This window comes from Monodelphis domestica, chromosome 3 (genome assembly GCF_027887165.1).
Source record: "Monodelphis domestica isolate mMonDom1 chromosome 3, mMonDom1.pri, whole genome shotgun sequence".
Lineage (NCBI taxonomy): Eukaryota > Metazoa > Chordata > Mammalia > Didelphimorphia > Didelphidae > Monodelphis > Monodelphis domestica.
Window position 1 is genome coordinate 290,351,759 of NC_077229.1, and position 24,172 is coordinate 290,375,930.

Here is a 24,172-nt window from a genome sequence, read left to right on the forward strand (position 1 = left end):
GTCATAAAAAACTAGAGAAAAGAGAATCCATTGGATAAGAGGGTGATTAACAGCATTAAAGGCTACAGTATAATCCAGGATGATGACTGAGAAAAGGCCATTAGGTTTTGTCAATTAAGAGTCATTGGTAACTTTGGAGAGAGTGGTTTGGGTTGAAGATGAGTTCAGATGGCAAACAGTGTCTAATATAGCACTTTATACATGGTAAGTATTCAATAAATATATGTTCAATCTGTAGTAAAATAAATTACTTTTAAAACTTGTTCTCTGGTTATTTTTAGTATAATTTAAATTTCTGCATATACTAGTCCTAAGCACAAATGGGAAAAAATTGTGCTACTTATTTATTAAGGCCTATGATAAATTATAAGGATTAACTTTTCTTTACTTAGTCTCTGATTAATAATATAAGATTTGATTTCTCATGGACTTTTCTTGGACTAGGAGAAGTGGTTAAGAGTTTTGATTTCAAAGGATTTCTCTGCAATTACTAGAAGGAGTCCACATGTCAAAAAAAGGTTATAATTAAGTACATTAAGTGCTAATTATAAGCAACGAATGCCAGAGATGTCAATAATAGCTCACATTTATATATCTTGTTTATAGTTACAAATCCCTTTCACAAACCCTATCTCACGTGGCTCTCCCAAATATTTAATGTGGAGGAAGCATACTAATTGTATAACTAGGGAAACTCAGGCTCATGTTTTATGCTTCTCAAATGCAAATATGTATTATAATAATCTATCTTCATTTATTACTCCACATAAAACTATACACTCCTTGAGGGAAGAAACCTTGATGTCATCTAAAAACTTAGTAATCTCTTTAACACCTAGTACAGCGGGCACTTAATATATATTTATTGATTTTATATGATTTCAAACATTTTCAGGTTCATGATTAGAAATTCATAAATTGACAGTTTTGGAGGCACTATTTTGGGTAATTGTAAATATGTATATTCTTGTATGCAAGTATGTGCTTATTAAGTTCTCCCAGTGGATAATCTCCATCTAACAATGTAGGGAATGGCATATTTTCTGTAGTTTTCAGTCATGGAGATTTAGTGAGGTCATCATTGAGAAGGGAAAGGACATGTTCAGTGTCTCCTACACACTATATGTCAGCAACAGGACTTGAAACCAGGATTTGATAATTCCAAGATCTAGGCTTCTATCCAAGATACCATACTGTCTCTTGGACATATTCAGAAAGCATTTTAGTACTCTTGGATGATTCTTGCAATCATATTTAAATTGTATTGAAAGGAAAAGATGCTGAAAGTAAGAACAGATTTCATTTATGTATTTAAAAGAGAATAGATAGCTGAACCAAGACTTTGAAGGTAGGGTACCTGCAAAAACTTCTGCAAAGTAAAGGAAGCTCCTGTGTGGTGGCCATTCTCATTAAAATTAACAAAGATGCTATCTGGGCTAAGCAGAGGGGCTGGGTAGAAATTTTACAGCCTTTTACCTTTTTTTTTAACCCTTACCTTCTGTAATAGATTCTTATTGTCAGTGCTAAAGCAGTAAGGCAACTGGGGTTAAGTGACTTACTCAGGAAATGTCTGGGGCCACATTTGAACCCAGGACCTCCTGTCTCTCATCTTGGTCATCCATCTACTATCTACTTAGCTACTCCTGCCCTTTGCATTTCAAGGAATCACATAAAGATATTTTATGGAGGAAGAAAGATAAAGGTTTAGAGAAGATGTGGAGTAGAAAATACAGAGCTTTGAATCATAGATATGTGCATTTGGATATAAGATATGTATATACATATATGTATATTATACACACTCAAAAATGCATACATCTTTTCTGAAATCACAAATAATCCCAGTGGAAGTAAGAATAGAGAAAGAACTTAAAATCCTTCTGGAAGCAGTCATGGAGACAAGTAAGCAAGCCCTTGCCCCATCATTTCTCTTGATGAGCCCTTTGTGGACTCTCTGAATGTTATCACAGCCTCCTCTGTAGGGCTGCTGGTCCACTCCCATATTTTTGGCTGAGCATTTTCCCCCTCTGTGTGACCCCAGTAAGACTATTTATAATGACAGATAACTGTAATTTGTAAAGTACTCTAGCTGCTACAAACAGTTCCAATTACCCACAGTTATTTTGTAATAATTTTTAAAGGATGGCACAGGGAATTGAGCTATTTTAATGTCTTTACCTCCTCTTGCTGGGAGCTCAGGAGCTGTAGTTTCATGTGCTTCATGTAGGCCATTGTAATTGGCATATTGTAATCAATCATGCTGGTCACCAACGTAGGAGGTTTCCCGTTATCTGGAATGAAAATAGTTTTCAGGAACATGCATTAATTGCAGAGCTTCCTATCGAATTGGCTCAATAATTCTCAAAAGTTTCAATTTGTCCTATTGGAATGTTCATTTGCTCAAATGTTGTTTGTTTTTTCAAATCAGATTGTCCCAAATGCAAATTGCTATAGATTCTCACGGAGTGACTCATTAACTCTCTCAAGTCACCAGGACAGTACTTCATAGCTTGGCTTGTGCACATCTATAGAACAGGTTACAAAGCACATTCCCTCACAACAAACAGGGGAGGTATAAGAATTATTATCTATATTTTACAGATGAGGAAACAGCATCAGAGATGTTGACTGCTTTTGGATGGTCACATAATTGGTAAACCAGGAATTACACACTTAATTTTTTTTTAATTTTGAACCCTGCACCTTTCCTACTGGGCAAATAGTTGGTTCAGTGGATAGTGCACTGGGCCTGGAGTCAGGAAGATGTGAGTTCAAATTTGACCTCAGATACTTCCTAACTGTGTGACTCCAGGTAAGTCTTTTAATCCTGTTTTTATCCATTTCTTCATTGATAAAATGATCTGGAGAAGGAAATGATAAACTATTCTAGTAGCTTTGCCAAGAAAACCCCCCTGAAAGGAGTCAGGAGGAGTTAGACATGACTTAAAAAAATTACTAAAAAATAACCTATTCTACTACATCATGCTACCTCAACAATGAGACATATTTTATTTTGGTGACATAAAAGAATTCATCTTTTCTCTTTATTTGTATGCAGGAGAACAATCCCTATATACTTTGGTATGACATGGAGAGGCATCACATGTTGAAGTTATCGTTACATGTTGTTTTGAGGGAGAGTGTGTCAAAGAAGACCAAAACATGCTTCAAAGTTAGGAAGCCTTGAGTTCAAGTCCCACCTCTGGCACATACTGCCTATGAAACCATGGGCAAATATTTAATTTCTCAGTCCCAGGCAACTCTCTTAGATTAAGTTGTAAGGAAGGTATTGATCTGCGTTAGTGGAGGGAGTTGATGAGTTTTGTACTGAATCTGTCAAATCAAAGTTCTAGCTCAAATTGGAAACTAGTTCTACATCAGAGGATACATCAGAGTAAATGCATCTCTCAAAATAACTAACATAATCTCATGGAGTAATCAATATATCGTTCGGTCATTCAGTCTTGTCTGACTCTTAATGACCCCATGGACCTCTGTACTAGGGATTTTTCTTGGCAAAAATACTGGAGTGGTTTGCCATTTTCTTCTCTAGTGGGTCATGGATCCATAGGCAAACAGAGGTTAAGGCTGTTTTTAAGGCTGGATTTGAACTCTGGGTCTTCTTAACTCCAAGCACTATAGTCACTGAGCCATCTGGCTGCACCAATTTATACATTACAAACATTTAGTTTGTCACAAATTAAAGCAAAAGTCAAAGAACTGAAAGTTTTTTAATAAATATCTACTTATTTATTATATCCTGTTTATTCCCTTAAGAAATATGGATTCAGTGAAATGGAAGGAACCCAGAAAGGTTACATAGGTGTAATCCCTCCATCTTCATAGAAGACCACACATAAAGTATCCCAGGAAAATGAATATTTTCCTAGTTTTAAGTTTCCATATAAACATCTCTGTTAAAAAAGAAATATATATCCTCACAGAAAATTCTGCTGAGGACAAGCAAGTACAGCTGAGCTAAACTTTAAGTAGATATCTAAGACTTACTACCTTCAGAAAAAATGAGATGATCTGACTTGTTGAATTGTTCCAGTCTACCACGTTTTTATGAACCCTAACTTAAAATAGGAGATATAAATTGGTTTGATGAATAAAATTACTTTACATCTCAGCATTTGACACTAAAGCTACCTTTATGATCTGCTCCATCTGGGTTTAAATGCATTCTTTTCTGGCACTCTGAGCAGCTCATTAGAAATCGTGTCACCGCTTCTCTCGGTAGGAAGGCATAGCTCTCTGAAATCTGAAATGATTCACAAATATAGGTGTTATTATATAAGTTGATTGAACATGATTTAAGAGAACTGGTCATTATATTTCCAAATAAGGCACATTATATCATAATGGCAAGAAGCACAATGAAAGCATGCACTGCATACCATGCATCATTTCAAGAAATATCTATCCAATTTGATTGTGTATCACCTAATGGCTGATAATTTGTGATGGGGGTTGGGGGAAAGTAATCAGTCACATCAGCATGAGTTTCTGTTTATAGTTCTGCATTTTTCAAAGCAAAAAGTCATAGTTTGTAGATACCTAAGGTAATTTTCTCAAAAACTAAAAATTCACCAGAAATATTTTTCATAGTTCTGGTACCATCAAAAGGAACTCATTTTTAACCTCTATGTTTTTAAATTTAGCTCCAAAAGAAATAGTAAAAGTTGAATTTTGTACCATGACAGTATCTTCATTGTTTAATCATACAAATCAATCTTTAATGTAAATGAATGATAAATCTTTTTGAATAGGAACTCTTACATTTCTCAATACATTTTCTCCAAAGTTTCCTCCATTCCACAGAAAATGACACACCTGGAAATACATTTTGGCCATCTACTTCTTTTTATATGCCTCCCTTCTGATATTCAAAGTTTATGTTCATAATATGTCATAAATTCTGTCAGAGGTAATGTTCCTGCCCTTCTATCCCCAAGAGTAGAGGGCTCACAATTTCAAGACTGCCACCTATAGGCTTGGTAGATATCAATACTCCTATCTTAACAAATTTGTAAATCTCAACTTTTCAAATAACTCTCTTACTCTTTAAAGTAGAAACTTCCTAAAATGAGAGTAAGCCATAGTATGTGTGATAAATTACTAAATATCACTAAATGGAATTGAAGAAGACACCCACTTGGACTACGCTACTGAGAAACCTGACACAGACATCATTCTTCTATGAAATAATTAGCACTGTAACAAGCAGGAAGTTTTAGAAAAAAGTTAATTTAAAAAAATATGTAAACTAGGTTTCCAAATTTGATGAGGTAATCACCACGTTTCAGGGTCCATGCATCATTACCACTATGAATAGAAAAGATAGAAAGTTATGCACCAAAAGATAATCCAGTGTTAATATCAATTCATTCCATTGGTGACAATAGAGTCAATTTTTTACTATCCACATTAATAAAGGGGTTCACTGATGCACATGATACAAGCAAATGATAATTCAAAATTCAAAATGATAATTCAAAAGGCATTAAAACGTGGTTTTGGTATCTATTCCCCACCCCCTTTTTAAAGCCTCACATTTACCTTATTATGTTTTTTTTTTTAATTTAATGCCCAAATCAGCTTTAGTCTTTTACTGCACACCACTGGATACCAAGTGTAAGTGGTCAAGATATGTAAGGAGTGAAAGGAGGAAAATAGCCTGGGATAAAATTTAATATGGATAATCCACACATAGTTTATTTAGTCTATGCTGTCTCAAATCCTGAAAACCAAACCTCTGACCTTGACTCCTTGACTTTGTTTTTAAGGGTAAAATGTTATATGGCTTTAATTTTCTTTTCCCTCACCGTCTGAAAGAAAGACAGGAAGACAGGAGACAAAGATAGAGACAAAACAAGACAGAGACACGGAGAGACAGAGAGATAGAGAGAGAGACAGAAAGAGAGAGAGAGAGACAGAAAGAGAGACAGAGACAGAAAGAGAGAGAGAGAGACAGAGAGAGAGACAGAGAGAGACAGAGAGAGACAGAGAGAGAGAGAGAGAGAGAGAGAGAGAGAGAGAGAGAGAGAGAGAGAAACAAAGAGAAAGAGAAAGAGAGCAGTTTGGAGATATTACACCATAAGTTTCCTTATCAGAGATTTAAAAAGAAAATATTTAGTGCCTTTAAAAAATAAAGTTCAGATTTTTCATTCTCCTTTTATACAGAAGAAAACACAAAACTTAGTTGATTTCTATACTGCAAAGGGAGTAAAGTTTAGAGTATCTGATAACCTATTTTAAAATCTCTCTCTCAGAAATAAAGCTTAAAAACTGTAATCAACATACCAGTCAGTCAAGATGCCTTTATGACAGTTTAATATATCTGGAGTTTAAGTCCATTGAAACTAATGGGGCTGACCAATAGATTCATTAGCACCCGGGGTTTGACAGGCATGCTCCATTTGTTTTCATCAAGCATTCCTATCAAATCTTTGTCCCACTTACATATAAGAGAAATCCTCCATAGGGAGCAAGTGAACTTGTAAAGCCTGGATTCTGATGAGTAGCACCATTAGTTTCAATAGCATTGACCCTTTTCTCTACTTGCCTTTTCTCCTAGTTTCCAGTACTATTTTTCTATGGAATTGCTTTCTAAAAAGATTTTGGCTTGACCTGACTCATTTGTATAACTTGTCTGACCATTAGCACAGTTTGAAGTTAATTTCTTTTCATTATATCATTTTTCAATCATGACACTCCCACCCCCTGCCAGTATATTTTGCCCTACAGCAACCAAACATATGTATGATAGTCACACATATAGGAAGATCTATAACTGCAAGGCCACATGTTTGTTTTGGTTGATTTAGAGAGAAGTAAAAAATTAGTGTTTATTTTTATAAATATTTCTTTGAGAAGCTGATTCTGAAACACTTTTTTTACATATTCTGATTAAAAGGAGCATTTCATTTGATAGTACTTCTCCAGGTGCTAGGAAGCCATTTTAACCTGCCATTCTCTCAGGGTTCTGTTCCTCTACAATATTTCTGTCTTTTGCTTCATATTCATCCTCACCAATTCTTCCTGCCTGGTCCAAAGAGACATGCATGACAAGGGAAGGAGAGTCACTTAACAACAAATTTTCTGGCAAAAAAAACAATTCTATTCCTGCCCAATTTCTCATCAAGAGGGAAGTATTAGTGTTATTTCTACTTTCTGAGAGTACATGTCAGTATAAGGCAATGTTGCAATGAAGAATCAGAATTCCTAACTTTAAAACACCAGGCCTTCTTTATATATATGAAGAAGAAAAAATTATGAAAAGTCAAGCCAAATCAATTCAGTTAGAATCTAGTGAACACTTACTATGTGCTAGACACAGTCCTACTAAGTACTAGGGATACACGGAAAGGGGGAAAAACCGTATCTGACAGTTTTTCACATCAAGGTTCTCCCAAATTAAGAGTATCTTCAGAGGTAAGGCATTAAAATTAAAGACTGAGAAAGACTTTTTGCAGAAGGTGGGACTTAAACTGAGAAGTGAAAGAATCCCAGGAGATTCAGAATTGGTGATGAGAAAAGAATGTGTTTCAGGAACAAGAGACAGAAATTAAAAACCCTCCAAGTTGGAAGATACAAGGTCTGTTGTGAGTAGGAAGAGCAACAGGCCAGTGTCACTAAAAGATAGAGTATGAGGAAAATTTAAGAAAATTGGAAAGGTAGATTATGAAGGATGGTATATTTGATCCAGGAAGTAACAGGGAGGCACTGCAGTTTATTGAATGGGGATGGGCATGTGCGTGACACGGTTTAGGAAGATCAGTTAGACAGCTGAGTAAAGGATGGATTGGAGTTGTGAGAGGCTTGAGGCATGTACAACACCTTACAGGGTAATGCAATAATTTAGGGCTCAGAGGAGAACCTTCACTGAGGTGGTGGCAGTATCAGAAGAGAGATAGGGGCAAGAAATATTCACACAATTATATTCTACATAAATATTAAATATTCACATATGTGACATCATATATACGATTCCTATATGTATGTATATGTATATATAATACCTTATATATTCTATACATATATAAAATAAGAATGAGTGAACCAGGCAAGATTTAATAGCAGCAACAACTGACTAGATATGATATGGTGCTACAGGGTGAGAAAGAATGAGGAGTTGATGATGATGCCCAGGTTTCAAGCATGGATAACAGTGAAGTAACCTGATTAGCTCATTGCTACTGCAGCTCAGAACTCCTGAACTCAAGTGATCTCCCAGCTTTGATGTCCCCAGCAGCTGGGCCTCCCAGCATCTGCCACAATGCCTGGTCTGGTTTTTTTGGCATGTTAACCAATGATGCCATTTATTCCAGAAGCCATATGTAAGGCAAGGTGGATTGTCCAAGTAGTAATTAACAAAAGACCATGAAGCCCTATAACCAATGGATAAGTCCTTTCTAGAGAATTTATAGGGAAACATAGATAAGAATTTCTTAGAAAGGTAAGATATGCAGAAATTATATCCTTTATAAGCAGAGAAAATATACATATAATACCATGAAGTCAGCTGGACATATTAAAATATCTGTACAAATATCTTTACTTGACCTACATATATATTCTTATATATATTCTTGCCAAATACAACTACGTCTTTGTCTTATACTAAAGAAGCAATTAATATTAGAATGAGAAGATTTATATCATTCAATGTATGGCTAATAATTCACTATGTGCCCCCCCACTACTACTTTCATATTTGGGGAGGGAAAAGAAATAAATATACTTTTCTTAGAATTTAGAAATAATGAAGCTGGTTAGCAATAGTAATGAATATATTTTATTAATGAGATGTGATGTTCTGATAGTCTACCATAAATATTCACTACTGCTATAATTTTTTAACTCACCTATTTCAGTTATTTGGTTTTTGTTTGCTTGCTTTTGGGTTTTAGCAGTTTAAGGGATATAGTATGGTTTCATCTTTATATATTGCTTATAACAGAAATGAATATAGAAATAAAGGACTGAGATGAGGTCATCAAATTCTAACTAATAAACTAAAACTAGTCTTTAAAATGTAAAAAGAATGATATTATGGTGGCAAAGAATGGGACAGTGAAGTGGAGTCCATCAACTGGGGCAAATGACCAGGTAAATTGTGGTAGGTATATGGTTGTGATGGAATACTATTGTACTATGAGAAATAATGAGCAGGATGATTCCAGAATGACTGGAAAGACTTAAATGAACTGATGTAGAATGAAGTGAGCAGAACCAGGAGAACATTGTATATGTTAACAGACAATATTATATGATGAACAACTATGACTAAGCTAGTCTCAACAAAACAATGATCCAAGAGAATCCCAAAGGATCATGATGAAAAATGCCTTTTACATTCAAAGAACTGATGAGGTCTGAATCCAAACTAAAACATATTTGATTTCTCTTTCTTCATTTTTTTGTTTAAGTTTTCTTCGACATAAAGATGAATGGGGAAAAACATTTTACATGACTACACCAGCAAAATCTATATGAGATTGCTTACTCTTGGGGGGGGGGGAGTCACAAGAGGACATGGAAGGAGAGAATTGAGAACATAAAAATGTTTTAAAAATAAACATATGTTAAAATCGGCTTTACATGTAATTAGGAAAAAATAAAATGTCTTTTTAAAAAGAGAAATACTGAGGGCACCTGGGTAACTCAGTGAATGGCCTAGAAATGGAAGGTCTTAGGTTCAAATCTGGCCTCAGACACTTCCCAGCTATGTGACCCTGGGCAAGTCACTTGACCCCCATTGCCTAGCCCTTACCACTCTTCTGCCTTACAGAACCAATACATAGTATTGATTCCAAGACAGAAGGTAAGGGTTTATTAAAAATAAATAAATAAATAGGGACTTCCGGTCAAGATGGCGGCTTAGAGAAAGCTAAAGTTCAGATCTCCGGAAACCTTTCCCTACCGATCTCAAACTATATGCTCCTAGGGTGCCGAAATTCAAAACGATCAACAGAATAGACCCAGGTAATCCTCCTCCTGGACCTGGACCTGGATCAAAAGGTACGGCCCCCCTCAAAAGCCAGAACCCGAAATCACTCGGACCTAAGGGGTAGGAGCGCCGAGTCCAAGGCTACAGAGGGAAACTTAGAACCAAGATTGTAACCCCCAGGCTGGATCCTTCCATCGGAGTCCCAGTGAAAGTCACTGCCCTTGGAGCTCCAGGAAACTGCGGCCCCTCCCCCCTCAGAGAGCAGGGTTGTCTGAAACAACAGTAACCCTCAGGGCCGACAAGACAGCCTCACAGCCAGCTATTCTGAAGGCAACTTCCAGAAAGCAACCCGACCCAGTTGAGGGGGCACCCAGACAGCAGGGAAACAGAGAGAGCTGGGGGAGAGTGTAACCCCCTGGCCGGATCCTTCCATTCCAGTTCCAGTGAAAGTCACTGCCTTAAGGCATACTCAGTTCAACCCAGGGAAAGCTCATAGAACGGACAATCTGCCCAGGACTAAAACCTCTGAACACCAGACAGAGATAAGAAAAGCTAATCCTCCCCATTCAGAGATGGCAAACTCCACAGAAGCACAGAGGCCCCCAAATCCCAAGAAAAATAAGAAGAAAGGGGCAACTTTGGACACATTCTATGGAGCCAAAATACAAAATACAGAGGAGATAGAATACGATACACAAGAAAATGCTCCAAAACCTTCCAAAGGAAATGGAAACTCTCCACAAACCCATGAAGAATTTGAACCAGAAATGACCAAAAAGATGGAAGCCTTCTGGGAGGAAAAGTGGGAAATAATGCAAAAGACATCACACATCTACAAAACCGGTGTGACCAAACTGAAAAGGAAAACCAGGCTATAAAGGTCAGAATCAGGCAACTGGAAGACAACAATCGTGTAAAAGAGCAAGAATTAATAAAGCAAAGCCAAAATACCAAGAAATTAGAAGAGAACATAAAATATCTCACCGACAAGGTGACAGATCTGGAAAATAGAGGGAGAAGAGATAATTTAAGAATAATTGGACTTCCAGAAAAGCCAGAAATAAACACCAAACTGGACATGGTGATACAAGATATAATCAAAGAAAATTGCCCAGAGATTCTAGAACAAGGGGGTAATACAGCCAGTGACAGAGCTCACAGAACACCTTCTACACTAAACCCCCAAAAGACAACTCCCAGGAATGTAATTGCCAAATTCCAAAGCTCTCAAACAAAAGAAAAAATCCTACAGGAAGCCAGAAAAAGACAATTTAGATATAAAGGAATGCCAATCAGGGTCACACGAGACCTTGCAAGTTCTACTCTGAATGATTGTAAGGCATGGAACATGATCTTCAGAAAGGCAAGAGAGCTGGGTCTTTAACCAAGAATCAGCTACCCAGCAAAACTGACTATATACTTCCAAGGGAAAGTATGGGCATTCAACAAAATAGAAGACTTCCAACTTTTTGCAAAAAAAAAGACCAGAGCTCTGTGGAAAGTTTGATACCGAAAAACAAAGAGCAAGGAATACCTGAAAAGGTAAATATTAAGGAAGGGGGAAAAGAGAAAAATGTTATCTTCTTCTTTTATTCAAACTCTCTTCTATAAGAACTACATTTCTATCAATCTATGTATACTAACATGTGGAGAAAATGTAATGTATAAATAGGGGGTAAAGAAAGACCAAATAGAATAATCTTTCTCACATAAATATTCACATGGGAAGGGGAGGGGAAGAAAACTCCTATAAGAAGGAGAGGAAGAGAGGGTTTTTTATTTAGACCTTAATCTCAGGGAAATCAACTCTGAGAGGAAAAGAAAACAGATCCATTGGGATCTTGAATTCTATCTTACCCAACAAGGGTAGCGAGAAGGGAAAACCGGGGGGGGGGGGGGAGAGCGAAAACAAAAAGGGAGGGAAAGAGAGGGGGGAGGGGGAGGGAACAAAAAGGGAGGGGATAAAAAGGGAAACATCAAGGGAGGGGACAAGGGGGACTGATTTAAAGTAAATCACTGGACTAAAAGGTAGAGCCGAAGAAGAAAAGGTTAGAATTAGGAAAGGATATCAAAATGCCAGGGAGTCCACAAATGACAATCATAACTTTGGATGAGAATGGGATGAACTCACCCATAAAACGTAGACGAATAGCAGAATGGATTAGAATCCAAAATCCTACAATATGTTGTCTTCAAGAAACACACATGAGGCGGGTTGACACCCACAAGGTCAGAATTAAAGGATGGAGTAAGACCTTCTGGGCCTCAACTGACAGAAAAAAGGCAGGAGTGGTAATCATGATATCAGATGAAGCCAAAGCAAAAATAGACCTGATCAAAAGGGATAGGGAAGGTAATTATATTTTGTTAAAAGGGACTTTAGATAATGAGGAAATATCATTAATCAACATGTATGCACCAAACAATATAGCACCCAAATTTCTAGAATTGAAGGAAGAAATAGACAGTAAAACCATATTAGTGGGAGACTTAAACCAACCATTATCAAATTTAGATAAATCAAATCAAAAAATAAATAAGAAAGAGGTAAAAGAAGTGATTGAAATTTTAGAAAAATTAAAATTAATAGACACATGGAGAAAAATAAATAGGGATAAAAAGGAATACACCTTCTTCTCAGCACTACATGGCACATTCACAAAAATTGACCATACATTAGGTCACAGAAACATAGCACACAAATGCAGAAAAGCAGAAATAATGAATGCAGCCTTCTCAGATCACAAAGCAATAAAAATAATGATTAGTAATGGTACATGGAAAACCAAATCAAAAACTAATTGGAATTTAAATAATATGATACTCCAAAATCGTTTAGTTAAAGAAGAAATCATAGAAACAATTAATAATTTCATCGAGGAAAATGACAATGGCGAGACATCCTTTCAAACCTTTTGGGATGCAGCCAAAGCGGTAATGAGAGGTAAATTCATATCCCTGAATGCTTATATTAACAAACTAGGGAGAGCAGAGATCAATCAATTGGAAATGCAAATGAAAAAACTCGAAAGTGATCAAATTAAAAACCCCCAGCAGAAAACCAAACTAGAAATCCTAAAAATTAAGGGAGAAATTAATAAAATCGAAAGTGATAGAACTATTGATTTAATAAACAAGACAAGAAGCTGGTACTTTGAAAAAACAAACAAAATAGACAAAGTACTGGTCAATCTAATTTAAAAAAGGAAGGAAGAAAAGCAAATTAACAGCATCAAAGATGAAAAGGGGGACAGCACCTCCTATGAAGAGGAAATTAAGGCAATCATTAAAAATTACTTTGCCCAATTATATGGCAATAAATATACCAATTTAGGTGATATGGATAAATATATACAAAAATACAAACTGCCTAGACTAACAGAAGAGGAAATAGAATTCTTAAATAATCCCATATCAGAAAATGAAATCCAACAAGCCATCAAAGAACTTCCTAAGAAAAAATCCCCAGGGCCTGATGAATTCACCAGTGAATTCTATCAAACATTCAGAGAACAGTTAATCCCAATACTATACAAACTATTTGACACAATAAGCAAAGAGGGAGTTCTACCAAGCTCCTTTTACGACTAAACTAAAACTAGACTTGAGCAATTGGAAAAACATTAACTGCTCATGCATAGGACGAGCCAATATAATAAAAATGACCATCCTACCCAAACTTATTTATCTATTTAGTGCCATACCCATTGAACTACCAAAATACTTCTTCACTGATTTAGAAAAAACCATAACAAAATTCATTTGGAACAACAAAAGATCAAGGATATCCAGGGAAATAATGAAAAAAAAAACACATATGATGGGGGCCTTACAGTCCCTGACTTTAAACTATATTACAAAGCAGCAGTCATCAAAACAATTTGGTACTGGCTAAGAAACAGAAAGGAAGATCAGTGGAATAGACTGGGGGAAAGCGACCTCAGCAAGACAGTATATGATAAACCCAAAGATCCCAGCTTTTGGGACAAAAATCCACTATTCGGTAAAAACTGCTGGGAAAATTGGAAGACAGTGTGGGAGAGACTAGGAATAGATCAACACCTCACACCCTACACCAAGATAAATTCAAAATGGGTGAGTGACTTAAACATAAAGAAGGAAACCATAAGTAAATTGGGTAAACACAGAATAGTATACATGTCAGACCTTTGGGAGGGGAAAGACTTTAAAACCAAGCAAGACATAGAAAGAATCACAAAATGTAAAATAAATAATTTTGACTACATCAAATTAAAAAGCTTTTGCACAAACAAAACCAATGTAACTAAAATCAGAAGGGAAACAACATTACTCAGATTTATAAAGAGCTAAATCAACTGTACAAAAAATCAAGCCATTCTCCAATTGATAAATGGGCAAGGGACATGGATAGGCAGTTCTTAGATAAAGAAATCAAACCTATTAATAAGCACATGAAGAAGTGTTCTAAATCTCTTATAATCAGAGAGATGCAAATCAAAACAACTCTGAGGTATCACCTCACACCAAGCAGATTGGCTAACATGATAGCAAAGGAAAGTAATGAATGCTGGAGGGGATGTGGTGAAGTAGGGACATTAATTCATTGCTGGTGGAATTGTCAACTGATCCAACCATTCTGGAGGGCAATTTGGAACTATGCCCAAAGGGCGACAAAAGAATATCTACCCTTTGATCCAGCCATAGCACTGCTGGGTCTGTACCCCAAAGAGATAATGGACAAAAAGACTTGTACAAAAATATTCATAGCTGCGCTCTTTGTGGTGGCCAAAAACTGGAAAATGAGGGGATGCACATCAATTGGGGAATGGCTGAGCAAATTGTGGTATATGTTGGTGGTGGAATACTATTGTGCTAAAAGGAATAATAAAGTGGAGGAGTTCCATGGAGACTGGAACAACCTCCAGGAAGTGATGCAGAGCGAGAGGAGCAGAACCAGGAGAACATTGTACACAGAGACTAATACACTGTGGTATAATCGAACGTAATGGACTTCTCCATTAGTGGCGGTGTAATGTCCCTGAACAATTTGCAGGGATCTAGGAGAAAAAAACACCATTCATAAGAAGAGGATAAACTGTGGGAGTAGAAACACCGAGGAAAAGCAACTGCCTGAATACAGCGGTTGAAGGGACAAGACAGGAGAGACTCTAAATGAACACTCTAATGCAAATATTATCAACATAGCAATGGGTTCAAATCAAGAAAACGTGTAATGCCCAGTGGATTTACCTGTTGGCTATGGGTGGTGGGGGGGAGGAAAAGAAAATGATCTATGTCTTTAATGAATAATGCTTGGAAATGATCAAATAAAATATTAAAAAATAAATAAATAAATAAAAAGAGGAATACTAACCCACTGAGCATTTTAGCACTAAATACACACACACACACAGAGGAAAGAGAGAGGGAGAGAGGGGGAGAGAGAGAGAAAGAGATAGAGAGAGAGAGACTTCCTAGAGGAGCACAGAGAAGATTTTGCTGTAGTAATACCTTGAACTTATACAATTATTATATACATGCATTATTTTTTTAATCTTCACAAAAATCCTGTGAAATAATTGGTGTTAGCATTTATCAGCACTATCTGATAGGTGAATGAACTTATGTACAAACAGATTAGTTGGATTGCCCAAGTTCATATAAAAACTTAGCAACAGTGCCTAATAATTTTAAAACCCTTGCTTTCTGTCTTAAAATCAATATTAAGTATTGGTTCCAAGGCAGAAGAGTGGTAATGCCCCAGAAATTGGGGTTAAGTGACTTACCCAGGGTCACACAGTTAGGAAGTGGCTGAGGTCAAATTTTAACCCAAGACCTCCCATCTTTAAGCCTGGATCTCTGAGCCACCTAGTTTTTCTGATAGAACCTAGTATTGACTCTCCTGACTCCAACTCCAATTTTTCAATTTCTATAGTGTAACACTGAAATTATGGGAGTAAATCAATGTCTATAATTAAAATATACCAAATGCCCAGGATATGTAGAAAGAAGTAAAGACCTCTCAGAGCTAGAAGGGACTTTTAACTAGGTGATATAATACAACACACACTAATGAGAAATATTATTTTGAAAACTTGTTATCTAATCTTAAAAAGAAACAATACTCCAAGGAAGTAAATTTTATATTAATTAGGAAGTATTATACCTATATGAAATCCAAATCTCCTTTTTTTCACAACTTACACTAATTTTCCTATTTTTGCTCTATGCGTCCAAATAAAATAAGCCTAATTCTCATTCCAAAAAGCATTTATTTGATTAAATAAAGGCAGCTATCACATCTGCTCAAAACCTTCTCTTCTTCAAGCTAAATACTCTTAGTCCTTTCAATCAGTCCCTGTTTACTGCAGTCTTGAGGACTCCCTCACCAACCTGGTCATCCTCTTTGGGTATGCCCTCATTTTTTAGCATTGTTTCTAAAAAGTAGAATTGAAAACCGAAAGTAAGAGAGGGTAACATTCATGAAAGGAGTCTCTTCTCAGACATGAAGCTTCTACTAATGCAATAGCAAGTATGATGGGGGGGGATTGATTCCCCCACTTCCACTCATTTGAGGCTATCACACAATATAATGTCACATGATGATATTTTAATGTATTAACAAATTATAACCTCTTGTGATCCCTTCATGAGGTATAAATGCCTCCCTAATTGAGTAAAGTTGGAAACTACCAAGACGAGAAGATTGAAGAGGAGAGATTCTTGAATAACAGGAAACATTTCATCCAGTGTGCAGTACAAATTCATATTCCAAAAAAGCTTGGAAACAGAGAAGGAGAAATCCAAGAGATGAAGCAATTTAATAGAATATGACTTCTGGCAGCAGAAAGGAGATTTGAACTATGGAAAATAATAAACCCTGGGGACTGAGCTGAGTAATTTGCTCAGCACAAATGCAACACTCAAAAAGAGTTGCATCTACACTCTGCAAAGAGAGAAAGAACTTTTAGATCTCCAGTTCCAGGAGGTTTGAGTTGCTTTTTCCACACCCTTACCATATGTAAATGTTTCACTATTATTATATATGAGTTCACTTTCCCCATAGACAATATGTGTATTTTTTAAAGAATTTGCTCTAGATGATCAACAATAATAGGGTTTTTTTTAATGTGAAATCACACAAAACATATTTCCATATTAGTCTGCTTGCAAAAAAAATAAGATACAATAAACATAAAAGTATGCTTCAATCTGAACTCCGAGTTCATCATTTCTCTGTCTGGAAGTGAATACCACTTTTCTTCCTAGGTCCTTTGGAATTGTCTTTAAATCTTATATTAATCACACTGTTTCACATTTGATCATTGCTACAATATTGATGTTACAGTGTACAATGTTCTCTTGGTTTTGCTCACTTCTCTATGTATCAGTTCATGTAAGTCTTCCCAAGTTTTTTTCTGAAATCTTCCTGCTTGTCATTTATTATTGGACAATAGTATTCTATCACAATCATATATCATAACTTGTTAGTCATTCCTCAATTGATGGGCATCCCATTTTTTCCAATTCTTTACCACCACAAAAAGACTATTATAAATATTTCTGTGAAAATGGGTTCATTTCCTTTGTTATATTTGGGATATAAAACTAATAGTAGTATAATTGGACCAAATGATATGCATAGTTTTTATCCCTTTGGGTATAGTTCTACATTGTTCTATAGAATAGACTAAAAACTATAACATCAATTTCTACAACAACAATAAAAATTCAGTGCTTAGGACAGTGCCTGGCACTTAGAAGATGCTTAATAAATGTTTATTGCCTAATATAATAATTACTAATAGTAATAATAATACATATTATATATGTGTATGTTTATGTGCATGTGTTGCATTTATATAGCACTTTAATTTATAAAGTGCTTTATAAATATTATCTAATTTATCCTAAAAAAGAACCCTAGGAAGTAGGAATTTAATTATCCCTATTTTTATAGAGGAGAAAACTGAGGCAGATAGCATTAAGTGAATAAGGGTCATACAACTAATAAGTATTTGGGGTGGATTTGAATTCAGGCCTTCCTGATACTAGATAAAGCCTTATGTTCACTCTACTACCCAGTTGTTTATGGAGGGAATTTTTTTTTCAATATTGTTTGCATCATGTCATTTCCTAACAAAAAAGTAATTGAATCTACTACAATGATTAATAATGGAAAGCATACAAGGGGCAGGGGGACTCATAAACTATAGTATTAGAAATGCAGGAATATAGGACTGTCCATAGAACCTGAGCCTGCTTTCTGGGGTCCTAATCCTTAATTCAGGTTGGAGAAATACCATCAAGAGGGTATTATTGGAGCACCTAGTGGATTACTCAGTGGATTGAGAGCCAGGCTTAGAGACAGGAGATCTTGGGTTCAAATCTTTCCCCAAATGCTTTCCAGCTTTGACCCTGGGCAAGTCACTTAACCCCCATTGCCCAGCTCTTACCATTCTTCTGCCTTGGAATCAATAAGCAGTATTGATTCCAGGACAGAAAATAAAAGTCTTTTAAAAAAAAAGTGACACCAGGACCCTTTAAAAGTCTCTCTGGAGAATTTTGGTATCAACTGTTGTAAATAGGAGACATTAATACAGTCGCATGGCATGCCCATATCAAAGAAGGCACTGGCTCTACAACCAAAACAGAATTGCAGTAGTTCAAAAGAAACATGAGATGCACAAATTTAGAGACATCGCCATCCCAAACATTCATGTTTGTACACTGCCTTTTGAGCTTGTACTGGTCTGATCAGCCACATTATATATCAAACCCAACATAGTGATGTCATTTTGAAGGACAACAAGCAACCAGAGTAGAGAGGTAACAGATGGATGGCTACATGCTGCAGTGTTCGTCAAGATAATGTGCCATTCAGAGAAACACAGATTTAGGACCAAAAGGGACCAGAATGTGGAAGAGGAAAGATTTACATTTAGTTACTCTAATTTCAAAGCTGTTTCTCTAAGAGACATAGAATAACTCTACTCCCTTAATGTCACAGTATATAAACTGTGTGCAAGATATATGAGAAGGCCTGGACAAAAGTTGCACTTGGTGAGAAGGTATGAATGTGCCACTGGAGAAGTACTCATATCCATTTACTGAAATGTCAACAAATAATCACATATAAAGAAGGAGTTGGAAATTCACCTACTGGCATGAGTTTTCTTGGAAGGTAAAAAGGAGCATCCTGAGGTCACTGGTTGTCTTAATAAAATTATACAAGATATATAAAATTGAGGCAGAAAGGAGGAAGAATGAACAGAACATTGGGTCTGGAGTCAGGAAGACTCCTCTTTCTAAGTTCAAATCTGGTCTCAGTCACTTATGATGCTGTATGCCCTTTGGCAAGTCATTTAACTATGCCTCAGTTTCCTCACCTACAAAGTGAGCCAAAGAGAAAAATGACAAAACAATATGTTTGTCAAGAAAAACCCAAAATGGAAACACAAGGAATATTAGCAGGTAGATGTGGTCAGAATTGTTCTTGCAAATGCTATGAGTACTTTTTTGGCTTTTAAAGAAATAAAAGAACCATTTCTTCACAAAAATCCATCTTTTAAGAATTCATTAGTCAAGGGTCTGGGGGTAGAAAGTATGGAGATGCTGAAATATACACAAAATAACACTTTTTAAATTTAAAGTTTTTCATGATAATTAGTACTCATTTTCAGGAAAATTTACAAAAATCTGGTCAACTAAAAGCCTGAGCAGTAAAACTTTTACCACATCATCATGCACTGATTAGTGTCATGCCAGTAAGAAATCAAATCTCAATAAAAGGAAACAGAAGGCTAAAGAAATAGAATTCCAATTCTACAATTCATTAAAATTTCTTTGCCCACAGCTTAATTTTTGAAATGTAATTTAGCTTGTTTTCACTCCTGAACTTATAATAATTGAAATGGACATGATGCAAATTGTTTCATTAAATTCTACATTCCACATTTGAAGACAGAACATGACAAATTTTACCTTCATGTCTCAAGATCCAAAAGGAGATTTAAAGAACTCATTCATGTCAACCTTGGCAGAACTCATGCTTTAGTTAACACCATAATATTCCCTCTGCTGATCATCATTAAACACTATGAGAATAAGAATTGCACATAGAATTGATTCATCTTATTAAAGTAATTATTAGATTACTAAATTGAGGAAATTTCTTTTTTTTTCTTCAAGTAACATTTTATTTTTCCCAATTTCATGTCAAAAACAATTGTTGGCATTTGTTTTCATATATTTTCAGGTTCATATTCTTTCCCTTTCTCCTTCCCCTTTCCCATCCCTGAGAAAGCAAGAAATTTTATATTGGTCGTACATATGCTATCATACAAAACATATTTCCATATTCGTCATGTTGTGGAAGAAGACATTTTTTAAACATGAAGAAAAATAACATAAGAAAAGTCCATTTCAATCTGTATGCAGACTCTATCAGTTCTTTCTTGGGAAATGGGTAGCATTTTTCACCATGAGTCCTTTGGAATTATAATTCAAGAAATTTCCATTGAAAATATTCAAGAAAGATATCTTCCAATCATCCTTCCCCCCAGTACAATCTTCAGCACTCAAACATATGTGACTCTGTGTGTGTGTATACACAGGTATTTTACAGGAAATTAGCATCTTATAAATTATTTGAAAATTAAGTGAAATTGAACATATCGTATTTTAGGAAGAACCAATTATTTGAATTTATCAAGACCTACACAGAGTGGTCCATATTTTTCAAACAATACCACTGACACCATTTTTATGCTTGTTTCCCCAACTAGGATATAAATTTGAAAGTCTCATCCAATGGATGCCAAGTTATATTTCTCAGATTTTGAGAAAACCTGAACAGTGGAAATAAATTATTATATTTCAACATAGTAACTTCTGAATTTTGTGGTAAGATGTTTTTTGAAACATTTCTGCCGCAACAATGAGAATTTCATAAACTAGAAACAAAAGCAATGCTCGTGGTCATCACACTGAATGCAGCCAGGAATAGCTTATATTGACATTAATAAGACAGGAAGGAGAATTCAAGGTATTGACAACACAAAAGGGAAACTGTTTTTTGCCTTTTGTTGTGATTTTGAAAAAAAAGTTGAACATGCCTCAAAAATGAGGTAAAGCTCTTATAATCAGAGAAATGCAAATCAAAACAACTCTGAGGTATCACCTCACACCTAGAAGATTGGCTAACATGACAGCTATGGAAAGTAATGAATGCTGGAGGGGATGTGGCAAAGTTGGGACATTAATTCTTGCTGGTGGAATTGTGAACTGATCCAACCATTCTGGAGGGCAATTTGGAACTATGCCCAAAGGGCGCTAAAAGACTGTCTGCCCTTTGATCCAGCCATAGCACTGCTGGGATTGTACCCCCAAAGAGATAATAAGGAAAAAAGACATGTACAAGAATATCATAGCTGTGCTCTTTGTGGTGGCAAAAAAATGAAAAATGAGGGGATGTCCTTCGATTGGGGAATGGCTGAACAAATTGTGGTATATGTTGGTGATTGAATACTATTGTGCCCAAAGGAATAATAAACTGGAAGGATTCCATGGAAACTGGAACAACCTCCAGGAAGTGATGCAAAGCAAAAGGAGCAAAACTAGGACAACATTGTACACAGAGATTGATACACTGTGGTACAATCAAATGTAATGGACTTCTCCATTAGTGGCAATGCAGTGATCTTTAATAACCCAGAGGGATACAGGAGAAAAACACTATCCACATTCAGAGGAAAAACTGTGTGAGTGAAAACACCAAAGAAAAACAACTGCTCAATGACATGGGTCAAAGGGGATATGTTTGGGTATATAGACTCTAAATGAACATCGTAGTACAAATACCAACAACATGGAAATGGGTTCTGATCAAGGACACATGTAATACCCAGTGGAATTGTGTGTTGGCTATGAGAGGGGAGGGGTAAATGGAGGGAGGAATAGAAAATGATTTTTGTAACCAAGGAATAATGTTTGAAATTGACCAAATTTAAAAAAAAAAAAATTTTAAAAAAAGTTACCAACTAAAGTGAAGAAACAGAGCCAATAACATAACAGCAACAGAAAGTAATGAATGTTGGAGGGGATGTGGCAAAGTTGGGACATTAATGCATTGCTGGTGGAGTTGTGAGTTGATCCCACCATTCTGGAGAGCAATTTGAAACTATGCCCAAAGAGCGATAAAAGACTGTCTGCCCTTTGATCTAGCCATAGCACTGCTGGGTTTGTACCCCAAAGAGATAATAAGGAAAAAGACTTGTACAAGAATATTCATAACTGCGCTCTTTGTGGTGGCAAAAAATTGGAAAATGAGAGGATGCCCTTCAATTGGGGAATGGCTGAACAAATTGTGGTATCTGTTGGTGATGGAATACTATTGTGCTCAAAGGAATAATGAACTGGAGGAATTCCATGGAGACTGGAACAACCTCCAGGAAGTGAGGCAGAGAGAAAGGAGCAGAACCAGGAAAACATTGTACATGGAGACTGATACACAGTGGTACAATCGAATGGAATAAACTTCTCCATTAGTGGCAATGCAGTGATCCTGAACAACTCAGAGGGATCTATGAGAAAGAACACTATCCACATTCAGAGGAAAAACTGTGGGAGGAAAAACACAGAAGAAAAACAACTGCTTGATTACATGGGTCAAAGGGGATATAATTGTGGATGGAGACTCCAAATGATCATCCTAGTGTAAACATTAACAACATAAAGAAAGTTTTTAACCAGACACATGTAAAACCCAGTGGAATTATGAGAGAAGGGTTAGGGGGAGGGGAGAGAAAGAATATGATTCTTGTAACCAAGGAATAATGTTCTAAATTGACCAGTTAAATAAAACTGAAAAAAAAAAGGAAAAGAAAGGAAAAACTAGGTAAAAGAAAAAAATCAGCGGGGGGAAAAGGTTCATCTTCTGACTATAAATTTCATCTGACTGATTTGCCCTAAATCTTTCCAACCCAATTTATATCTACCCCATGTCAAACTCCACTTGTTGCTCTCTTGCCAATACTCTCATAATTATACACCTGCTCCAAAACTCCTTAAAGTCATCATAATGACTAACAAATGTCCTGGAAGTCAAATGAATAACTTAAATATGTATATTGCTTTAACATTAGAAGTTTTTTACATAAACTCATGAATTAGATAATACTCATACTATTTCTTCATTTTGCAAATGAGGAAATGGATTCAGAGAGGTTAAGTAATTTTCTTTTTATTTCTTTTTTAATTTTTTTTACTAATTATATGTAATAACAAATTTCCACACAAGTTTTCCTAAGTTATATGATTAAACTTATCTCTCTCCTTCCCTTCCCTCCCCCTCTGCATGCTGGCAGGTGATTCAATCTGTTATACATGTATTATCATGCAAAATATTGTTCATTTTTATAAGTGACTAATCTTAGAAAACCAAAACCCAAAACATAAACCCAAATAAACAATTGAAAAATCATATGCTTTCATCTGCATCCTTACTGCATCAATTCTTTCTCTGAAGGTAGATAGCATTCTTTGTCATAAGTCCCTTAGAGTTGTACTACATATAATAGCTAAATCTACCACAGTTGATCATTCCACTATATTGCTCTTACTATGTGCAATGTTTTCCTGGTTCTGTGTATTTCACTCTGCATCAGTCCATGAAAGTCTTTCCAGCTCTGACTGAAATCATCTTGTATATCATTACTACAGCACAATAGTATTCCATCACCATCATATACTATAGTGATGGTGAACCATTTGCACAAGTGACAAAGTTGGCATGCAGAGAGCTCTGAGCTCTCTGTCGGCTTGTGGCCACCCTTCTCCTCCTTTCCCCCCCAACCCGAGTTCATTACTAGAAAGGCAGAGGGACTCGGGCAGAGCTCCTCCTCTCCCCCTCTCCACTGTGCTTGATGACATTTTTTCACATCCCCTGCCCTTCTGTCCAGCAGCTCAATGGGAGTGCACAGGGGTTAAGGTAGGTGACTCATAGGTGGCAAAGTTAGAGGGGAGTGGAGTTCTTGGGCAGCTGTCCCCACCCCCTAAACTCCCTGAGGACATTCTTTACTTCACCTGCCCCTCCACCCATCAGCCAATGGGAGTGCTCTCTCCCCACTGTGTGGGGTAAGGAGGGGGCAGGGCATAGCTGGCACTCAGTGCCAGTGGCACAAGGTCTCTGGGGGGCAGACACAGCCCTTGATCTGGATGGTTTGGGGGGCAGGG

The 24,172-nt window shown here is 36.3% G+C and overlaps 1 protein-coding gene across 5 annotated transcripts in view; it reads right to left on the bottom strand.

Moving 5' to 3' along the window:
• Positions 1-24,172, bottom strand: part of NOL4 (nucleolar protein 4) — a 438,053-nt gene that overhangs the window by 308,778 nt on the left and 105,103 nt on the right. For all 5 annotated transcript variants that reach the window (XM_056823865.1, XM_001380265.5, XM_016431542.2 and 2 more), the window contains exons 3-4: positions 4,153-4,264; positions 2,179-2,291 (exon numbers count right to left, since the gene is read on the bottom strand). In XM_056823865.1, the coding sequence (XP_056679843.1) occupies positions 2,179-2,291; positions 4,153-4,264 (225 nt within the window). The remainder of the gene's footprint in view (positions 1-2,178; positions 2,292-4,152; positions 4,265-24,172) is intronic.